The sequence below is a fragment of the Meles meles genome, chromosome 21 (genome assembly GCF_922984935.1).
Source record: "Meles meles chromosome 21, mMelMel3.1 paternal haplotype, whole genome shotgun sequence".
In the NCBI taxonomy this organism is placed as follows: Eukaryota; Metazoa; Chordata; class Mammalia; order Carnivora; family Mustelidae; genus Meles; species Meles meles.
Window position 1 is genome coordinate 30,920,696 of NC_060086.1, and position 21,152 is coordinate 30,941,847.

General features: G+C 52.4%; 1 protein-coding gene across 1 annotated transcript in view; it reads right to left on the reverse strand.

The window, feature by feature from the left end:
* The window catches only part of XYLT1 (xylosyltransferase 1), a 297,158-nt gene extending 276,415 nt beyond the window's left edge, over nucleotides 1-20,743 (reverse strand). The window contains exon 1 of the mRNA XM_045994345.1: nucleotides 20,295-20,743. Within this exon, the coding sequence (XP_045850301.1) occupies nucleotides 20,295-20,639 (345 nt within the window). The 5' untranslated portion in view covers nucleotides 20,640-20,743. The remainder of the gene's footprint in view (nucleotides 1-20,294) is intronic.
* Between the last annotated feature and the right edge of the window lie 409 nt (nucleotides 20,744-21,152).

A 21,152-nucleotide genomic window follows, 5' to 3' on the forward strand; every position in this document is an offset into this window, starting at 1 on the left:
TGTGTGGATCTATTGTTTTGTTTTTTTTAGAGAGAGAGAGAACACACTAGTTGGGAGGGCAGAGGGAGAGTGAGAACCTCAAGCAGGCTCCACGCCCAGTGCAGAGTCTGATGCAGGGGATTGATCCCATGACCCCAAGATCAAGACCTGAGCTAAAACTGAGAATGAGACGCTGAACCATCCAGGTAACCCTAAAAACAAATTTATTTGTTATATAAGGGTTACAATAACCCTTTGAAGTAGGGACCACTGTCATCCCCATTTTACAGATAGAACGTTGAGATGGAAAGAGAGAATATGACTGGTCCCAGCTCATAAAAACAGTTAGGGATTCCAGGATTCAAGGACTCAGTTTCTAATGACTATGCAATACTGCCTCTGCTAGAAACGAGGTGAGCTACCTAGGTCCCAAAATGTGAAGTTCAGAAAACACAGTGCTCCTTCCACACCTGTTCCTGGTTCTACAGCTGGTCAGGTGGGAGGGAGGTGGGAGAAGGGCCCTGAAATCTGCATTCCCATGTAACCCTTCTAAAGACCCAGGGAGCTGCTCTGAATTTGAGACGCTTCAAAAGGAGGCTCAACCACTTGTCAGTGGGGAACAGCCCAATGAGAACCGAGGCCAGCCGCCCCAGTTACCCTCAGGAGGCCCCCTCCACAGGGCGCAGGGCAGCCCGTGCCTCCCCCAAGCCCAGGGGCCATGACCAATGTCACAGGGCAGACAAGAAGGAGCCTCAGAATGTCCCCTGGCCTCAAAGGACGAGGGAGTCCTCACGCTTGCCTACTCCCTCCCTGGGCAAGCCTGTAGATCGTAATCTCTGAAAATGGTTTCCACAACTCAGTTAGCAGCAATCAATTATTCACAACCTCGCTTCCCACAAACTCACAGACTGTCACTGTTAGCAAGATAATTTCTGGACTCTGCCCAACAGCCCTGCTCTATGCTGTCAGGCAGCCCACTGTTCGTTTCTTCCCTTCCCCAAAGACCCCCAGAGCCTGCTACCCACTAGCCACATTGACCCTGGGAGGAGAGATGGCGAGGGGAAGGCCCCCAGGTGTTCAGAGCCGGAGAGGGTCCCAACGGCCAAGGGCCGTGTGACTCACTTTGGGCTTTTGGGGCAGAATGTCTGACCTCAGTTTAATCCAACTGGAAAACAGGGCTCAAGAATTCCAGACCCCGTGCCAGGCTCTGGGATGAATTCCACGTTATTTTATAAAATGCTTCGGGCTCTGAAAACATTGTGTTCTCTAGAAAGCAGGACTTGTGAGGGTCTGGTCTCCCAGACACGGCTGTCACCCTGCCAAGTTCATGGTCAAGAACGTTTGCTACTTGGCAGGGGTTTATGAGCCATGAAGACCACCATTAGCATTTCTTTTCCTTCAAAACACTTGAGGCTGTCTTTAGGAATATGTTCTCGCATCTCGGGGAGAAGAAAAAAGATGCTACCTGACACCCCCCGGGAAGCCTCTCAGGTTCCAATGTTGGACCCACGAGGGGTAGCGCACGAGCTCTGCTGGTTAAACAGGCGTGATTTCTTGCAAGCCACCTCTGCTCTCTCAGCCTCAGCTGCCATGTCTGGCAAATGGGAGAGTAGCAGGACTTGCCCCTCCCCCAGAGCTGTGGTCAGGATTACGTAAAACCAAGCCTGTAAAAACACTCAGTGCCTAGCTGGCTCCATCACAGACACCGCCGCTTTTCTCCTTACTTCTAAGATCCGGTGGTTTGCTAGAGGCATCACGGATTTCCTAAGTCTGGGGCCAATGTGGTGTGTGAGCAAACATGAAGGAAATGTACACACCAATTGGTAAAACTCATCCTGGGTGAATTTTGGAAATGCTATTTACTAAACAGGAAAAGTATGCAGCTAAAAGTGAGGTCAATTATGATCATTATTACAATCCCTACCTTAATTTTAGGTGAGAAAGCAGGGCGTGAGGTCACGTGCCTGACTCAAGGCCACATTGCCGTTCACAGCTGACTAGGAGCAGGATCCTGTCCCCTACCAGAGAGGGAGGGAGGAGAGAGGGGGGAAGAGAGAATCAGACAGCCCCACCTTCCAGATCCTCCTCCTTGCCTTCCTCATCCTCTTCCTCCTCTTCCGACCAAGACCCTCTGAGGGAGTCTGGGAGAGGAAGGAGAACCAGACGCCCCACCTTGCAGCTCCTCCTCCTCCTCCTTTCCCTACAAAGATTAATAATGATAATACGAGGAAGCACTTTATGGTGCTTAATATGTGCCCAAGGCCTGTGCTTATTTTTCCCAACAACCCCGAGATAGATACCATTACCCTCTTGTTTTATACATGAAGAAACTGAGGCACAGCGACTTCGTCCAACTTGCCTAAACTCACAAAGCTTGTAAGTGACAGAGCTGAGCCCAGATCTGAACTCAGGAGGCCCAGCATCAGAATCCAGCTACTGGGGCACCTGGGTGGCTCAGTCAGTGGAACCTCTGACTCTTCATTTCCACTCAGGTCATGACCTCAGGGTTGTGCTCAGGGATTGAGCCCTGGGTCAGGCTCTGTGCTCAGCACCAAGTCTGCTCAAGGTTTTTCCCCCTTCCTTTCCCCTCCCCCTCCTTGCTCATTCCCTCTCTCTCTCTAAAATAAATAATTTCTTAAAAAAAAAAAAAAAAAGGAATCCCCCTGCTTACCTAGTCCATTATACCCACACCCCGCAGCTGAGACAAACACAGCCAAGAGGGGAAGTGGAGGGGAGCAGCACAGAGATACTACGCCGTGTCCCCTGCTCACACACAGGGGAGAGGCTCCTCTAAGCCTGGAGAACAGATCCACGCTCTCCTCCTGGGACTGCTGAGGCCTCCCCCAAGAAGAAGCTGGGAGAGAGGAGCCCCCACACCCCCCTCCTGCCTTGTTCCAGCCATCACTTTAAAGACAACTGCATATTAGGTATGAGGTAACACGGGCTGTTGGGAGCATGCGCTCTGCAATGGCCTGCCTGGGGAGAACGCAGACCCGCCCCTTACCAGCTGTGCAACCCTTGGGGAGTTACTTCCCCTCTCTGTGCCCCACTTCCTCACAACGCTCACAGCATAGGGAAGCATTAAAAGGAAAATGCTTGACACGTGGTGAGTGATTAATAAGTGGTCTCTGCTATTATTATTCTAATTACCACGCATCGTCAGTGTCCTCATCCATAGGCCTCTGGATCAGGTACCAACAGCACACAGTGAACCCTGAGGTGCTGTCAGTGTGGTGGGGGGCTGAGAAGAAACCATGCGGCCAGTTCTAGAAAATCTTTGGCCTCTGGCTCTTAAAATCTCATTTTAAAGCAGGGCTCCCTAGCTCTGGCTTTTAGAGCATCTCATCATCTGGTCTCTCATGTCATTTCCAAAGGAAATGAAAACATCAACTGAGCAACTACTACGTGCCATTCACTGTTCTAGCACTGGGAGTCAGCAGGCCAGACAACCACCGTGACGGTTGGTGGGGAACGCCAATAAGGTCCTGAGAGGCCAGAGTTTATCATCAGGCAGAAGGGGGTGAGGTCCGGGGGGGAATAAGGACCTTTTCTGCACACAACCACACCAGACCAGCCACCTGCACACGGAGTAGGTGCGGAAGGCTCCCAGAAGCCACCTCTGTGGGGTGCGGGCCACAGCTGGGAAAAGGAAAGGTGTGTGTAACTTGGCCACCAAAGACCACAAAAGACCTAAAACTGAGGATCATAAGAGGCCCCCTAAAAATCCCTTAGTCCGTTTTAAAGATGGGGGGAGAGAGGCCCTGACAGGCCACCCAAGGCCACACAAAGCGAGATACAAAACAGAGATTGGTGCCCAGCGGTCCCGGCTCCTGGAAGTCTAGATCTGCTTTGAAAAGCGATCCCAGCATGGTGCAGCCAGTGTAGACACCGCTTCCACCAGGGCCTGGGGCCAGCAGTCCCTTCCCTCAGCCATCTGTGTGTGGCAACACCACCCAGCTGGGGTGGGTGAAGGATGCCGCTATCAAATAACGGGACCCAGGAGAGGCACGTCCTGATCCAGAGGCAAAGGGAGGGAAAGGGCACCTCATGCTGGAGGGGCAGGGGCCCGCTTGGAAAAGCACCCCCCGGCAATGGTAGGTGTGTTTTCTCTGGGAGGTGGGGGCCCCGCCACAGCAGAGGAGCTCTGGAAAGACCACTGGACACAGAACGGCTTCATACGATCGATGGTCACCTTTGTTGCGGTCTGCCTCCAAATCACAGCATGTCGAAGCCAGTCCACGTTATTGGGTTTTAGGGAAACAGGGACAACGCACCCACAAACAGAGCCGCAGGGAACCTTGGTCAGAGAGCACGTGACAGTGACCAGAAGCTACTGCAGACGCTGCTCCGGGCTCTTCCTGGCTGAAGCTGCTGCTCTTCCTCGAGGAGGTCACACTCTGTGCCCATCTCCCTCCCCACCATCCATGCCCGACCATCTTCTAGTTGTCACATCGTAAATGCCACCTCCTTGGCAAAGACTGCCCCGATGACACCTTCTCCATCACTCATGGTCCCCCCAACCAAGACATGAGCTCAAAGTGGGCAGGGACCCCATTTTACTCACTGTTCCTAGCACAGTGCCTGCCACACGGCAGGCCCTCGGAAACACGTGTTGAATGAATAAGTAAGTAGGGCTGAATGCCCCGGGGAAATCTGTACAGCTACATACTCATGTCGGTTCTAGCACACATCCCCATTGGGGGATGGCCCATGGACGCTGCTGGGAGGGCACTGAAGTCAACCCCCAGCCAACCAGGCTGGTGTCCGCTTTCTGCCATGCTTAGTGAGATCCGTGCTTCTTGCGCCATCTGCCCAGGGACCACTCTCCAGTCCCCTCCCACCCCCAGCAGGTAACTCCAGGACAAGAAGACTGGCTTTACAAGACCCCAGGCAGGTATCACATCTGGGGGCAGAGTTCGCTGGGAACTGGCAGAAGAGACAGCGGATTCTGCAGAACAAGATGACCTGGCAGCTTTATTATTCACGAGGAAGGAGGTCAGTAGGAAAAAAGGATGCAAGGTTTGCTTTGCCTCAAGAGAGACTATCTCATCCACCTGCCCAGATACCCTGAAAGGGACTCCTCCCCACAGCTGCCTTCACTCAACCAGCCTCCGCAGAAGCATTGAGCAACCCTGGGGACTGAGGAATCTGCCACCCGTTCACTGACTCCAACCCCAGGAGGAACCAGACCTAACACTTCGTGCTGGCGTGTTGTTAGAGGACCTTGCGGCACAACGCCTCCACGCTTATGTTACGTCATGTTTCATCAATTTCTGTTTTTATTTTCATCTACGGCCCTTTCCTACTTTCTTTCAGTTTCTTCTCAGTGAGTTAAAAAATAAAAACTGGACTCTTGTGTTAATCATTTTAATTTTCATGTTTCATGTCAAAAGCTTAAGTGTTTGGGGGCGCCTGGGTGGCTCAGTCAGTGCTGCGCCTGACTCTGTATTTTGGCTCTGGTCATGATCTCAGGGTCATGAGACTGGGCCCTCATGGAGCTCTCCACTGTGCATGAGCCAGCTAAACCTTCTCTCTCTCTCTTTTTCTCCTTCTGCCTCTGCCCACCCTCCCACTCCAGCTTACTCTCTCTCTCTCTCTCTCTCTCACTATCAAAAAAGAAAAGAGGCTATAAATTTTCCTCTGGGCCCAGTGTTACCCTCATCCCATAGGTTTTGATATGAAGTATTCTCATTTTTATTGACAACCCTAAGATCAGAAATTCTAGGTGTGGCTTCTTCTCTGATTTATGAACTATTTAGAAGAGATTTGTTTGTTTTAATGTCTAAGTGATTCTGCCTTTGAGAGGCTAATTTTACATACATCTTATTATTCTATGAATGAGGCCTAAAATATTTCTACTTTTGAAATCTATTGTATTTCTTTCGAGACAAATTAATTATGAAGCTTAATTAGGGTACCTTAGCACATCTAGGCAACAGTCTTTAAAAATAAAAGGCCATCCCCTAGAATAAACATGGACACACACACACACACACACACACCCCCCATCTCTGAAGAAGAAGGCAAGCAAACCATTAACTTGGTGGGAGACCCAGAACTGCCACAATTTAGGATTAAGTTGCTCCAATGTAGGAATTCCACAGCCAGGAATCATACCCACGATGGGACTGAGGCTCTGCTGCCCCATTTTAAAGACTAAATCTGAGCCTGCCAGAAATGGAGCCAGATTTAAGATTAAATTACAGCTGAGACCAGGTTTCAGTGCCGCTCACCCCTTCACCACGGAGTCCAGCTTTCTCCTCAAAGGAATATTAAAACAGCAGCTGACAGTCTCCTCTGGTGACCTTCTGAAGCGTGTTCATTGCACAGGGCACAAGCAGCAAGCGGGCTCAAAAGACAAGTGGGACTTTACTCCTGGGGGAGAGTGGGCCGGCTAGAGAAGGAAGCTGACTGGGCTCTTCCGACAAGCCCCAACAAGAATATTAAGTCATTTTTCAGGCAGTGCCAAGCAAATCCAGGGAATCCCGTCACTCTCCTCCCAAACCTGGGAGAAGCTTTTGCCTACAGAAGTGCGGCAGTGCTTCGTGGAGGGCCGAGCAGAGCACACAGGGCTAACGGAGGAAGGATGTATGCTGCTCAATGAAACTGAAGGGGGGGGACAGTGTGGGGAGGGAGGGCAGGGGAGGTGGGTACAGGAAGGCAGCTCCTCCGGGGAGTCTCAGCTCCAAGGCCGTGGCCTACATGCAACATCAGCCGTCCCCAAAGGGACACCTCAGCACAGTGTTTCAATGAGAAATGACACATGCTCCTGGAGGCCTGAGATCTGATTGGGGACATAAAGCTGCAGTCATCTGCTGCCCAGCAAGGAAACCAGAGCAGCGAAGAGATAAACAGAAGTCAATCAAAGCAGGGAGAGTGACATCGAGAAAAACTCGCCTAATTCTGCCAGACCTGTTTTGCTGCATGAAGATAAGAGTCATTTGGACAATATGGCTTCAGCATAAGAAATGAAATGATGGCACCATTCCCAAAAGCAAGCCAAAGCAGTGAATGTCAGGCAAGTTCCCAACATCCTTGAAGGTTTTGAGCTGGAAGAACAGCACACCCTCAATGAACTGTGGTTCTACTCACCCTCTGTTTTGCAAAACTAATTACTTCTTTGAAAAGTAAGCCTGGGTCCAGAGTTTCAGCACATGCAAGCACCACCAGGCAGGAAAAATAAAACTTCCAAATGAAAATACCTTTGTCAAAATCAACCTGTTCAAAACAAAACTGCACCCCCCCCAAAAAAAGTACTTAAACCAGTTTCTCCTAGGTACAGACCTAACAGACATGTTTACCAAAACTATTTGTTTAGCAAATGACCTGCACAAAAATGCTCACGGCATCGCCCTGCCCCAAACTGGGAATCTCCCAAAGGCCCATAAACACAACACAAATGTAAATTGTGTTATATTCCAGAATGCGTTATGACACGGCCACGTGAATGAACAATTACAAACATGCGACACGATATGGACACAGGGTCAGCAAAATGTTCTGTAAAGGGCCGGACAGTAAAGATCTTGGGCTTTGTGAGCCACATGATCATTGTCCAGACTACTCAACTTGACCATTACAGGGCAAAAAGCAAGTCACGGCCAGTATGCAAATGAATTGGACACAGCTATGCTCCTATAAAGTTTTATTTATGGACCCTGAAATTTCGATTTCATATACTTTTCCCATGCCATGAAGTGTTATTCGTCTTTTGATTTCCCTCCCCCTCAACCACTTAAAAATGTGAAATCCATTTTTACCCACAGGCCACGTGGAAACTGGCAACCCGGACTTGGCCCGAGGGCTGCAGCTGGCCAACATCTGATATAATCTCACATAATCTCATCTCACATAATGCTAAGCAAAACAAATCAGGGATCAAGTTGCCCAGATTGTGTGATTCTGTTTCTCAAAAGAAGTAAAAGTAACCTACGGGGTCAGAAGTCACCATCAGGGCTGCCTCTGGAGATGTGGGAATTGGAAGTGGGGAGGGGAAGGACCTTGGCAGGGCGTGGACCGGCAGCAAGCTCTCAGGCTCTGTGCTCTGGACCTGGGTCCTGGTCACAGGAGCGTGGCTACTGGTGGAGCTCTGAATTTTATGGTTTGGGAACTTTTGGGTACTCATGTTCTATTTCAAGATAAACTTCAAGAGTTGTTAAAGTCAAGGCAGGCCCACTCGATGCGCTTCAGAAACAGAAATGTAAAGAGAACCACGGCCATCCTGTTAAAATGGCCAAGAGTCCCTAACTACTGCCAGACATCAGTCGACGCCAGAGTATTTAATTAGGGGCAGATCTGAGTCTGCACCCTTCTAGGTGTTACTACATTTGCTTCTAGAGGGAGGTCATTCCACGGTTCAAGGGAAGGCAACGACCTCAGACTCGGGTCAGGGTGTTCCCCAGGGCATTTGTGGGGAAACACACCATTCACCTGACTCCCTGCTCCTCCTCACAGGGAAATAGGCCTTTCATCCCGTTACCAGAATCAGCATCTGGCAACCCAAGGGGCCTCCAACCTGCAACGAAGCCCGTGCTGGACCCACAGAAAGAAGGAAGGCCAGGTCTGGCTGCCGTTCGATTCTGAGGGAACAGGCGGTTAATTATTTCTTCTTACAGTCGGCAGCTGAGTCTCACTGAAACCCGCGCTTGTAATTATCGCTGTAATTATTATTTTAATACAAATCAGCAACTTATCAAAATATTACCCTGTAGATGCTCCCTCACCGCTCCAAGACTAGCGGTGGAGGGTGGAGGGCGCCACCCCTGTCCGGCTCCTCGGGCCAGGACGGCGGGAACTTCGGTGACGGGACTACCACCGCGGCCGGATGAGCTCCTCCGTAAAAGAGTCATGTTTCGCACTTACCCTGGCAGGGGTGACAAGGAGTGACCCAAAAGCCACTGCCGGGTCTTGATGCTTCCATCCATGCAACGGGCGGACAACCAGTGCCAACTCTCCCGCAGAGCCATTCGCCAGAATTCCCAGCCGCAAGGGCTCTGGGAAAACATTCCGAGACGCACGCACGCACGCACGCACGCACGCACGCACGCACGCACGCACGCACGCACGCACGCACGCACGCACGCACGCACGGTAGGGGACGCCCAGGCTGCAATTCTGCTGCTCTGTGATCAGGGTCCCCAGTCTGTGAAGGGGGATCAAGTCCGGAAGCTGCTCTCAGTGATTCAGCGGGAGAACCCAGGAGGTGCTGCTGAGCACCGTGCCTGGCGCCCAGCGAGCATTTAACACATAATAGCACGGACTCTCACCATCCTCCTCCTCCTCGTTATTTGGAGAGCTGAATACTCGGATCCTCACACACAAATAACCAAGCCAGGGGGGCGGGCTCCAGGGTGAACCGGGAAGTGGGGCCCTAGGCAGAGGGACAGTCCTACTTCCCTCCCCCAAATATGTGCTTCTTTGGTAATGAAGACCAGAGTTTCACATTCTTTTTCTTTAGAGAGAAAAAGAGAGGAAGGGGCAGAGGGAGAAGGAAAAAGAGAATCTCAAGCAAGCTCCACACTTAGCACAGATTCCGACCTGAGGCTCGAGCTCACGACCCTGATATGACCTGAGCTGGAAATCATGAGTCAGATACTAAAACTGACTGAGCCACCCAGGCACCCCCAGAATTTCAAATTTTTAAATACGAACTCCAAATTCGATTTTCACTTGAAATCACAGATGTGTAGATGTTGGCCAGTGATTTAAAGCTTTTTTAACAAAAGGAGGAGGAGGATGCAAACTCGGAGCTGCCATTCCTCCAGCTGCAGCCCAGACCCGGCCCATGGGGAGCCAGGTTTGCCCCCTTGGTACTTTCTCATGTCCACTTTTCTTGGGGGTTCGTACCGCCTGCTCTCTCTCTGATGGAGAGTTTGTTGGCTCGACATGACTTTTTTCACCCTAAAAGAAAGCCAAACTAGCAGTGAACCCCCGGACCAAAGAAGAGTGGATCCGGGCTGTGCCCACTTGCGAACCCGGCCGTTTTCTGTGAATCCCACCTCTGCGTCACCTCCTCTACCCTGGTCACTGTCATCACCTCGTCTCCTAAACAAGAGGGAATCAGATGTAACCATTCTGAAACCATTCTGAATAGGGTGAAGGGAAAAAACAGGTAATGAGAGTATTTTACATCAGGAATGGAATCTTTGTAACCGCCTGATGACAAGCAAATGGGGCTCTCTGTTTGTGTCTTTTATAACAGCTGCCCCTTCTGAGCTGGGGATAAAAGAGAGAGAGAAAGAGAGACAATGAATAGGCTTTTATTTCAAAGAGAACATCTGCAAAGCATGGTCCTACATTAAAAAATAAACAGAAAACAGCCACTAGTCTGGGAAAAAAAAAAAAAAAAGATTTCCCATTACATCTCTAATTAATAAAGCCCCATTTCACCAGGAAAGAAGAAAAACAGAAAGGGAACAACTTTCCCACATCCCCAAAGAGAGGATGCTTAATGAGGTAACCCCTGGATTCCTTGATCCGTCTAATCTGGTTTTAATACTATCCTTAAATAATGTATACATTAGCTCTCCACTACCAAAAACATTTGTTTATTTTATTAACGTGAGCCCGGTTGAGTGCTAAGACTCTGCGAAATTATCATGCTGTCCTTGGGCTCTGTTTTTATTGCTTGTCTCCTTGCTCGTTATAAAATGATTAGCTGTCTCCACTGCCCTTCTGAATTGCTGTTCAGGTTGCAGTGCGGTTCTGTTACCTGGGTTCTGAGCATGAGAGTCTTGATTCGGGGTTAAGTTAACAGAGTCATTACGGGCCCATCCGGGCACTCATTCATCACGGTTAATTCCAGGTGCAACACATGGGGGACTCGCAGACACAGCCAACGTGAAGCCAACGCTCAGCATGAATCTAAGAGATGCACATGAAGGGTCCAGACCCAAACCCAGAACACAGGCCGGAGAAGCCCCATCACCATAGGAGTGACGCAGAGAGCAGCTGAGACTGTCAGAGAGGGCCGGTAACTGTGACTTCCACTCAGACAGACCCAGAGCACGGTTCTTCCTAACGTCTCACTGAAAACCTCTCCACTCAAACATCAGAACAAAATGGTACCACTGTTGATCAAAGGAGCAGAGTTATGTTCAAACTGGGAAACCCAACGTTTCCCGGAACTTTGGTCATTCCAGCACCCCCCTGGGAGGCATTCACCATCTAAATCGAGGCCAGGATTAGGATTAGAATTAGGGCTTGGTACTGTTACTCAGGCATCCTCATTATGTTTCTCCAACTTGTTTCCTTTAAATGCCACTTTATGCACAGGCTAAGCGATAAGAGTCCCGTTTTCGTTCCGACCAAAAGGTCATATTTGTAGATTTTCCCTAATATACATTTAAAGAACTATACAATATTACAGTTTTTGAAAATATTCACCCCCCTGGGCACAAAAAGATGGAAGTGATGGTGTGTGTGTCCCCAATGGTGCTGCAAGCCAAGCCATGGTGTTCCAGAATGTGCCACCCTTCCACCTGCCACGACCAGCTCTCTGGCAACTCTCTCCATCCCAACCTGTGTTACTGGGGTTGGAGGTTGGAGGGAGCACGTGAGTGGGAGGCAGACAATTCAAAATAGCATGTTCGCTGTGTTTCCTCCAAAGGAGAAACCATTAACCAAACCGTAGAACACATGGGTCTGTTTTTGTTGAGGGCACTGCCTTCACAAGGGCCTGCTCCTTGTGAGAATCTGCACCTTCTGGGTACACAGCAGCAGCGAGGGAGGGAAGGAAACCTCCACTGGGCCCAGGGGAAGCAGAAGCAGTCGAGGTAAATAAGTGCTGTGAATAAACCACATGGGGATAATTGAAAGGTGACCACAGACACTTATTTTTAGCTCATCACAGTGAACACGGAGATCTTCCAAACAGAGGCTGCAAATTCAGCAGTCCAAAGGGGCCAGTTAGGTATCACGGGGGAAAGAAAAGATCCAGGTGTGTGTTTGGGGGGGGGGGGGCTGGGTGTGCTCAGGAATCTGGAGGGTCTCAGGGACAGCCCCTCCCCCGCTGGGCCAGCTGAAAAGCAAGAATGGGGGCCGAGTGCTGTCAGATCTTGTGACTTTTTGGAGGCATGCCCATAATCCCCATCGCGGCACAGCATTTCTTCATCCTGAAGGTTCAGTGCCTTTTTGTTTGAACCTATGCGGGCCAAACCAAACCCACCCACCAGCCATGAATCTGAGGGCCTCTCTTGCCAACATCTGTCCTGATGAGGCTGCATCAGGAAGGAAAACAGGAGCCCCCGTCATGGGTCAGAGCTGGGCCTCATCACCAGGCCCTTCCAGCTCGGTGCCTTTCTGGCTCCCACGATCAGACTACGAAACCAAGACCCTCAGAGCAGTAACACATCCGGGTCACACAGGTATGAAGGGCAGGGCTGGGCGGTGAGCTCCAGATGTCAGAGCCCTGGCCCCGCCCCCCCTCCACCCCACCCTGCCCCAGCCTGCCCCTACCTATCACATGACTGGCCTCCCCGGCTCTGTTCAGGCTCTGTTCACCTTGCAAACCTCAAGCAGTTCACTGCTCATCTCCAGGCTCCTTATTAAGCTGTAAGAAGAGCTTGAGCCCCATGAGTGGAGCAGTCTAGACCTCATGTCTAGCAGTTTGGGGGGTGGTGGGAGACTGGAGGACTTCCAGGCCCCTGAATCATACATTCCTGGCCCCCAACCTGTCCAGAGGACACCTTCCTCTTGTGTCCAAGAGGCCACTCTGGCGATGCGAGACCGGCAGTGGGATGTGAAAGGAACCTCTCTGTAAAATCAGCAACAGCCCCACGGCGGGCTTCACGGGCGGGCTTCACGGGCGGGCTGCTTCTCCTGAGGGCAGGGAGCGCATCTGTCCAGTTCCTGAAGGCGGTAGCAGTGCTCCCATGCCCTCACTGCTGGAGCGGAGGATGGGTACATGGATGGGTGGACGGACATATGCAGATGGATGGACATACAGATGGACGCGCGCGTGGATGGGTGGATGGATGCATGGATGGACGGATGGACGTACGCGCATGTGCACTTCTGAATGAACAGGTGGGAGGGGAGGGAGGGCGGGGACAAGGGACTTACTGAATTGGACCAAGACTAGGAACACGGTCTGGGGAGTCACCACCAGCCTTCAATCCCTGCAACTGACCACTTTCAGCTGGTCAACCTTGATGCAACTTCTTGCCTTAGTTTTTATGACCTGTCATCAGTAAAACAGAGATGAGACTAATCACCGTTAACGTGCAGTATGTTGTAAGAATTCCTAAAATCATGCCCTCCTGCGGCATCTGGTAGAAGGCAAACTTCCAACGCAGAGAAATCCTGCTCGCCCTCCCCACGGTTAGCGTCAGGGTTACAATGTCTGCACCCCGTGAGTATGGGACAGCTGTAGCCATCTCTCCACCCATGAGCTTGACTCCTTTGGGCTTAATCAATGTTGCTCAGGGCCAAGGATTACAGGAAAGGATTCGCTGGGAGGAGAAATGCTAGTCATTAGCACCCACAGACACATTAGCCTGGATTAGATACCCAGATAAGCCAGCGTCATCTGGGCTGGGACAAACCAGGCCAGAGATGGGACAAATTCATTTCCCTGTCCGCCGAGGGCCCTGGAGGGGCTGATCCTCCTTCAGAAGAGACTCAAGCAATGCCCTTCAGTGCCTCCTCCTCCCCACCTGGCTGGTGGTCTGAGCTCCTAGGCCCTGATACTGACAACCCCAAGCTCCCTGCTCAGGACAGTGTGGAGCAGGTTAACGTGACACCATCCCCCCCCTCCCCGCTGCCCTCTTTTCAACACGCTGCTTCAGTGGGGGAGGAGGCCACCCTAACCACAGGGATCAGAGGGACACAACCTGATGAGTATCTGCGGGCAAACGGGTAGTTTCTGTTGCCGGCGGAAGGAAGTGCCCACGAGACAATCAGCCTGCGTGTTCTCAGATACATCCCTGCCTTCCCCGGGCTCTTGGGGGGCTCCTCATGGGCTTCTCCAGAGAGAACCATGGAGCAGCTGAATTGAGCGGGTGGAGAAGCAGGAAGCCCACTGAGGATGAATGAAAGGTTGTTTCCACTGGCCCAGGAGCCTTGCACAGCACCCTCCTTCCTTCCTCTCCTGGCTAGAGAGAGCTGAATTCAAAACTCTTTCCTCCTGTCAGCACAGCAGGTCAAGTTCAACCCTCATACGTATGTTGCACATTTCGCCATCAGGTGATACCTTCCGCTCCAGGGCCATAACATCCTGTGCTCGGTACTGGGCTTCCTGACCGAATCAACGACCTAGGCGCCTCCTTAAATGAGTTCTGCAGTTCTCAGGTTAGGGACCCTCGAAAGATGCCTATAAGAGGGAGGGTGGAGAGAAGAACGGGTAAGATCCTGGATTGTCTGGGTTCAAATCCTGGCTCCGCCATTTATAAGGTGAACCCTGGGGAAGTCGCTTAAGCTCCTCCCTCTGCCTCAGTTTCCTCCATCGCGTGAGGTTTAAATGAGTTCTCTCTTGTAAAACACCCGGGACGGGGCCTGGCTATAGTAAGAACCGGGATGACTAGAATACATATTCACTGAAGGATTAAGGGGTTAATGCATAAGGGGGGGGCTTCAAATGGTGCCCAGCACGTTATAGCTGCCACATGGAGACTCATTACTGTTACTATTACTCCCTGTCTGTGTCATTATTGAGGGGTCTGATTCCACAAAAACGGCCTATCTGCTCCTTTTCCTAGGGTCGGCACATTTTTGGAAATCTGCAGTAAGAACTGAGAGAAGTGGGATGAAGACTTCCAGGAATCACGTGGCTGCATCTGGCGTTTTTCAAAGAACAGCGCAGACACGGCGCTCAGAAACCCATAGGTCGACTGGACCAAGGCGGACCTCGGTTTGGAGCCCCGCTCTGCTGCTCTCCCCGCTGCCCCCGACTCTGCACTCTCGGGGAGCAAGCCGCTTTGCCTCCCTGAGCCTGTTTCCGCAGCTGTGAGAGGGGGACAGCCACAGTCCTGGCCCAGACAGCCGGGGAGATTCACTGAGACGGTGAAGGTAATAGCCGCCAAGTCCTCATTTTTCCTGCCACGCAACCAGCACTCAAAAGACCCACAATTTCTAGCCAGGCGTCCTTAGTTTAACTTCTGTGTAAGTTGGAGAGCAATCTCCTTCTGTCCTGGGTTTTTCGTTTCGTTTCGTTTTGTTTTCTTTTGCGTGTGTGTGTGCGGGAGCATCTTAATAAGATAATGTGTGCAAAACATCTACAGGAGGCTTGGCATACAGCTGGCACTCAGTAAGTACCAGTGCTCCTCCCTCGACCACATTCCAGCCTGCTCCAAGGCAGAGCTCACTCCCAGGCGTTGGATTCACTCTCCTGCCTTGGCTTTCACTCAAAGCCGACTTTCCATGGGAAAATGAATAATTGCAAATAATTGCTTACTTTCAAACATACTAAGATTTTCTTTGCAAGAACAAGAGCTCACACTGCAGCGTGTTCGTGTGCCAGGCCCCAAGCAGTTCACACGTATTAATACATCTCATCCTCACATGACCCTTGGCTGTAGCTCGGATAGTCAGAGGAGCAGAGCAGAAGGATTTGCCCAAGGTCATGGAGATGGCCAAGAGCAGAGCCTGACTTGAACCCAGCTGTGTCAGATGCAAAGACACTTAATGGTCTCTTTCCTGGGAACTGGGGCCTGGCACCCATTTCCCAGGACTTTTTCCTCCTGCTCCCATGCCTTTTCCTTCAAACTCGGGTTTTGCTGGGGTTGAGTTTATGTCTGACTTTTAGTTTTGCCCGAGGTCTTTTCTTCTTGGTACTGATAGATGGGGACCAGGGTCCACAGAAATGGCAGAAATGCAAAGAAAATGGGGAGCATTCTCCTAAGGGACAAGACTCAGGGCAGTGTTCACCAAGAGACAGAGAGGTGGTCAGCATTACACCACGCACACTGTGCAGTCTGATGATGGTGGCACCATGGAGTTTTGTCTTCCTGCATACAGATTTATGGCCCCACGGATCATAAATAGTCTGCGTGAGAGGGCAGCTCCTGACTACAGACATATTCTTCTTTTTTTTTCCTTTAAGGTTGTATTTATTTGACAGAGAGAGAGAGAGAAAAAAAGAAGTAGGCAGAGAGGCAGGCAGAGGGAGAAGGAGCAGACTCCCCGCTGAGCAGGGAGCCCGATGAAGGGCTTGATCCCAGGATGCTGGGACCATAACCTGAGCTGAAGGAGGATGCTTAACTGATTGAGCCACCCAGGCGCCCCTACAGAGATATTCTGAAGGATACTTTGTTTTCTGGGGAAACACACACACACACACACACACACACATACACACGTGTACACACATGTGCAATGTCAGATGCCTCAGGTCAAAACACCAAATTTCCCTTCCTATTAAGACCATGGATCAAAGTTGGACAATCCCCAGCAAACAGGGACTAGCGCCTTGGCTTCTTATTTGCAAAACACCAAGTATTTTGTCACATAAACTTGGAGAAGATGAAAAAGGAAAAGAATTGATAAACGAGAGAGAGTATCTAGTGTGTGGCGAGATGGAAGGAAGGCAAAGTGCACATATACAATTACATATATACACCTATGTGTCTAATAATTTCTACTTTTATTTATCTGTTCTGTTTAGCATTTTCCAGTATATGATTAAGCAGATGGCAACATTTGCAGTAAGATAAATATTGTTCAGTGATGCATATTTCTGTATACAAAGTGTAATGCATTGCTCAAGCAAAATAAAACCCCACTGAGAGTGTGAAAAAAAGAAAACCTAGCCATCAATAAAATACCCTCTGTTCTCTCTGGTCTCTCTGAGAAGCCACACCTCTCAGGCCGTTAGAACCAGAGGTAATCCAGATACAGTGAACTAATTTTTCAAAGTCACTGCCAACGTCTGAAAAAGTCCTGAGTTATCTGAGTAATGTGAAGTATGAGGAATTTCTGCCAAAAAAAATCAATAGTTCCACGGGGTCAGACCATACAGAAACCCCACTCAACGTTAAGGATGCATGCGCATGGAAGGGCGATGAAGAACTCGGCTCCTTGAATGAAACTTACTGGAGAGCAAATTATCTAAGGGCGCAAGGAAAAAACGGGACTCCAAGAGGATCACAGGAGGCGAAGGGAAAGAAAATAAACGTCCGTTCTGTGAACACACACGGCACTCTTTCATTTGTCCCCAATCTCTCCAGAACCTGGGACGTGATCTTTTTGACACTTTCCCGAGTGTGTTTCCTCCCTTTAGAAGTGAGCCCATCTGTTTCTTGAATTCTGAGATGACAGTCAAAGCCACAGCTTACAGGAGACCCAGTGAAGGACTCGGTGTCTCGGCCACAACTCTGCTCCAATCCACCCGATAATTCTAATATTTAAGAGCTTTGGAAGAGGTGGAGAGGGAAACAGGAGCTTGCAAATCTTTGATAGATATGCCCATCTCGACACCATCCCCATGCTGTCTCTGACTCTGTCTGCTTGAGAAACTGCATGTTTCTTCTTGGCTCCTTAAAATGCCCCCAAAATACAATCAGGTCCCTCTACTGGGGCACCGCTCCCCAGACAAAAAAGGCCGCAAGTGAAGAGACTCTGGGATGGTGGGCACAAGGAAGCAGCAAGGTCTTGCTTAGAAAACGCTCTGGACACAGTACAGTGCCTGCCGGACACTCTTTGGGACACACCCACCAGCACCCCCAGCAGCACCAATGGGGCCACAGACTCCCTTTGCCTGCAAGAATTGCACCTGCCCTACCCTATCCCACCCCAACCTCAAGACAGCACAGAGATGAAGCATCATGTCCCAAGCATGAGTCTCACCAGCTCTTTGAGAGAGCCATCTGGAAAATCACAAGGATTTTTTTTTTTTTTTTTTTTTTTTAACGTCCCACTCCTGAATCTGTCCTCCAAGGCATCGTGCTAGCAGCTCCGGCAGGGGCTGCCTACAGACCACGTGTTGCAAGGGCCTGAGTGGCTTTTGAAAAGGTCTGGTCCTCTCCCAGCCCGGCAGCCCAAGCTCAGGCGTGTTGTTGGACTTTGGGAACAGCCTGCCCCCTTCTGGTCTCCTTGAGCTCCATGGAAGGGCAGGGGCTGGGTGGGCAGGGCTAGAGGAGGACAGACCCCCGGATCCCTCCAGCATGTCTGCGCTGTGATTTCAGGATCTGGCAGGGCATGGGGGTAGAAATGGGGTGGGGAAAAGAGGAGACAGACAAGCAGATAAAATAAAATACAAATACAAGGGACAGAACAGTTCACAACAGCGTGGCAGACACCCTCAGAGAAGGGAAGAGAATAAAAAAAATAATTTGTCTATAACCGAAGGTGAAGAAATTGACACCTGGGGAGACCCAGGGCTGGGGACAGTAATTAAGCCCGCAGATGAAAGCAGAGTTTCAAAAAGCAGTGCCACTCTGCTGCTGGCACGGGTATGCCAACAGGAATAAAAAAAAGAAACGACATGCTCCCACCTACCTTCCCAACTGCAAATCTCTCTGCGGCTGGGCTGGGAGGCGCGAGAATAGGATACTGAAGTGAGCGCACACAGACGGTACGGATGGAGAACTCAAAACGTCAAGGACCCAGGAGAAATCCAGGCCTCCTTCCCTCTCGCCATTTATTTCAACAGGTGGTCTTTGCACCCAAGATACACCCACCGGTGCCTGTCTGAATCCCAGATGCAAAGGGTATAGGAAGCCCCATGCCGCCATCTTCAGCCCACATTTTCCCACTCTGGGCCAGCAGTGCACGTCCTGACCACCACCACCCCCCCCCCCCCCCGCCCCCGGCACTGCACCTCCCAGTAGGGCTCCAAATCCAGAACCAACCTCGAATCGCATTTCTGCCCAAACACATTACAATTCAGCCCAGGAGTTCAAAGGCAGTGTCTGGGAGTACCCTTCTCTGGAACTACAAGGCCACAGGACATTGGGAATGTTCTGGTTCTCCATCAGGAATCTCCCTCCACTCCCCTCCCCACAAACAAGGGAGAGATGTCCACCTGCTACCCACGCAGACAACCAGCAATGTGAAATGCCATCACGTCACCTCCTGGGGCACAAAGAGCCGCACTCTGGCAAAGAGGGTCACCACTGATTCCAAAGAAGTTTAACAGAACAGAAAGCAGCACGCTGTGTCTGAAGGTAATCTTCAGCGAGGGCTCCCAGAGCGACAAACGACACAGACATGCATTCAGTGCCAAAGGATTCTGAAACTAACCCTTGACATCTGATGTCCCCCAGGGGCTAGGAGAACCCCTGTAGGCAAATGGCATAAGGAAGATAAAGACAGACACACTGCTCATTGTTATTCCTGGAGACAGACACGCACACCCACAGGGCGCAGAGAGCCTGTCCCAGAGATGGGGACCCTGACCTCCTGTCCTGTGTGTCCTAGCTCAGTGGGCTCCGCAAGGAAGCCCAGAGAAGGTGTAAAAGACATCACCAGAGAAATTGGGGACAGGATAGGAGGACACCCAGGTGGCCCCGGAAGGTCTATGGAAAAACCAGTTTCAGAGCTCAGACTGTTCACACCCCAGGAAAGCAAAGAAAACCCAGAAAGAGCCGAAGTCGTGATGATGTGGTCAGACACACAGCTGGTGACATTAATCGGCTACGCACAAGACAGAGAGCCAGAGACAGCCATCTAGGAGAAGGGGCCATGCCCTGACACTGGGCAGCTTGGTGAGGAAAGTCAGGGAGGGCACCAGGAGAGGACAAGGTTAGAGACGGAGAAGGTAGAGACAGAAGTCGCAGACAGCCAGACATGGCAGACAGGAGATCTAAAGTAAGACCAGGCGCCCAAGCCTGAATCCTGATTCAGGGAGTTGGCTGGGGATTTGGGACACTGATCTTAGACCCGGTCTCGGACCAGGAAAAGACAGCAAGCAGGGCACTGAGTTGTATGCACTCAGCTCAGCAAAAACCAGAAAGATGCTGTGAGCACCACTCATGAGCAGCGGCTGAGGATCCCGGGCACGATCCACGCACTCAGACAGTAAGCGAGGCACCAACACCCACATGCCTAGTGCAAGTCGGGGCGCCCAGCAAGAGTGACGGGGAACAGGAACCCAGCCAGGCTCCGGTAACCCCCAAAGCGCCTCCTCTGGAGACAACTTCCCCAGACCCCAAGGGGGCAGTCCAAAGACTCGGGATGGGGCAGCCCAAACGGCCCCCCGAGCCTCGGCAGGGACCCCGCCCCGGCTTCCAGTGAAAGAGATGGGGAGCCGGCAGGCTTGGGGAGTCCCAGTCTGATGCCCGGGGTTCAAGGGCTGAGGGGGGAGGCAGCTTGGTGTCGGGGCTGCCTTCTTCTCACCCTCCCTCCCTCCCTCTGGGACGCGAGCCGAAAGGGCATCTTACCAGTGCCCGCGCGGGCAGTGCCCCCCGGCTGGCCGGCTGCTGCGCCCGGGGTTCTCCGGGGCCGCCTCCCCGCGCCCGCGCCGGGGCCCCCCGTCCTCCGCCGCCGCCGCCTCGGGCTGCAGCCGGCCCGGCGGGCAGGTCCCGGCGCTCCCGGCGCGGGGCCGGGGCCGGGGGCGGTTGCTCCACGCCGCCGGCCGCTGCGCCCCCGCGGCGCTCCCCGGCCCCGGAGTCGAGGCTGCTGAAATTCCACACGACCAGCGTCTGCAGCAGCAGCACCGTGAGCGCCGCGAGCAGCGCCGAGTGCGAGCGCCGGGCCAGCCTCCGGGCGCACGGCGCCGCCACCATCTTCGGAGCGCGGCGGGCGAGCGGGGCGCGGGGACCCCGGGCGCTCCGGGCCGCCCCCGCGCTCCCCGCGGCTCCCGCGGCCGCCGGCTGCCGCTCGGGCTCGCGCTCGGGCCGCCGCCGCCGCCGCCGCCTCGGCTCGCCGCTGCTCCTCCTCCGCCGCCGCCGCCGCCGCCGCCGCCGCCGCCTCCACCGCCGCGGCGCGGAGTTTTCAGACGGGCAGGGACCCGGACGTCACCAGGAGGAGGGGAAGGCGGGGAGGCGGGGAGCAGGAGGCCGCGGAGGGGGCCGCGAGGCGCGCGCGCTCGGGAGGGGGCGCGCAGGGCGGGCGGGGGCCTGGCCCGCGGGGCTCTCCTCCTCACAGCCTTCCGCGGAGGGAGCGGGTGGTGGCTGGCCGGGGGCTTGCGGGGAGGTAGGGTGGGGGGTGCGGAACGTGGGCCGGGCTGGCGAGGGGCGGGGCCTGGGGGCGGAGCGAGGGAGGAAAAAGGAGGAGGGAAAGGAAGGGGGTGGGGGCGA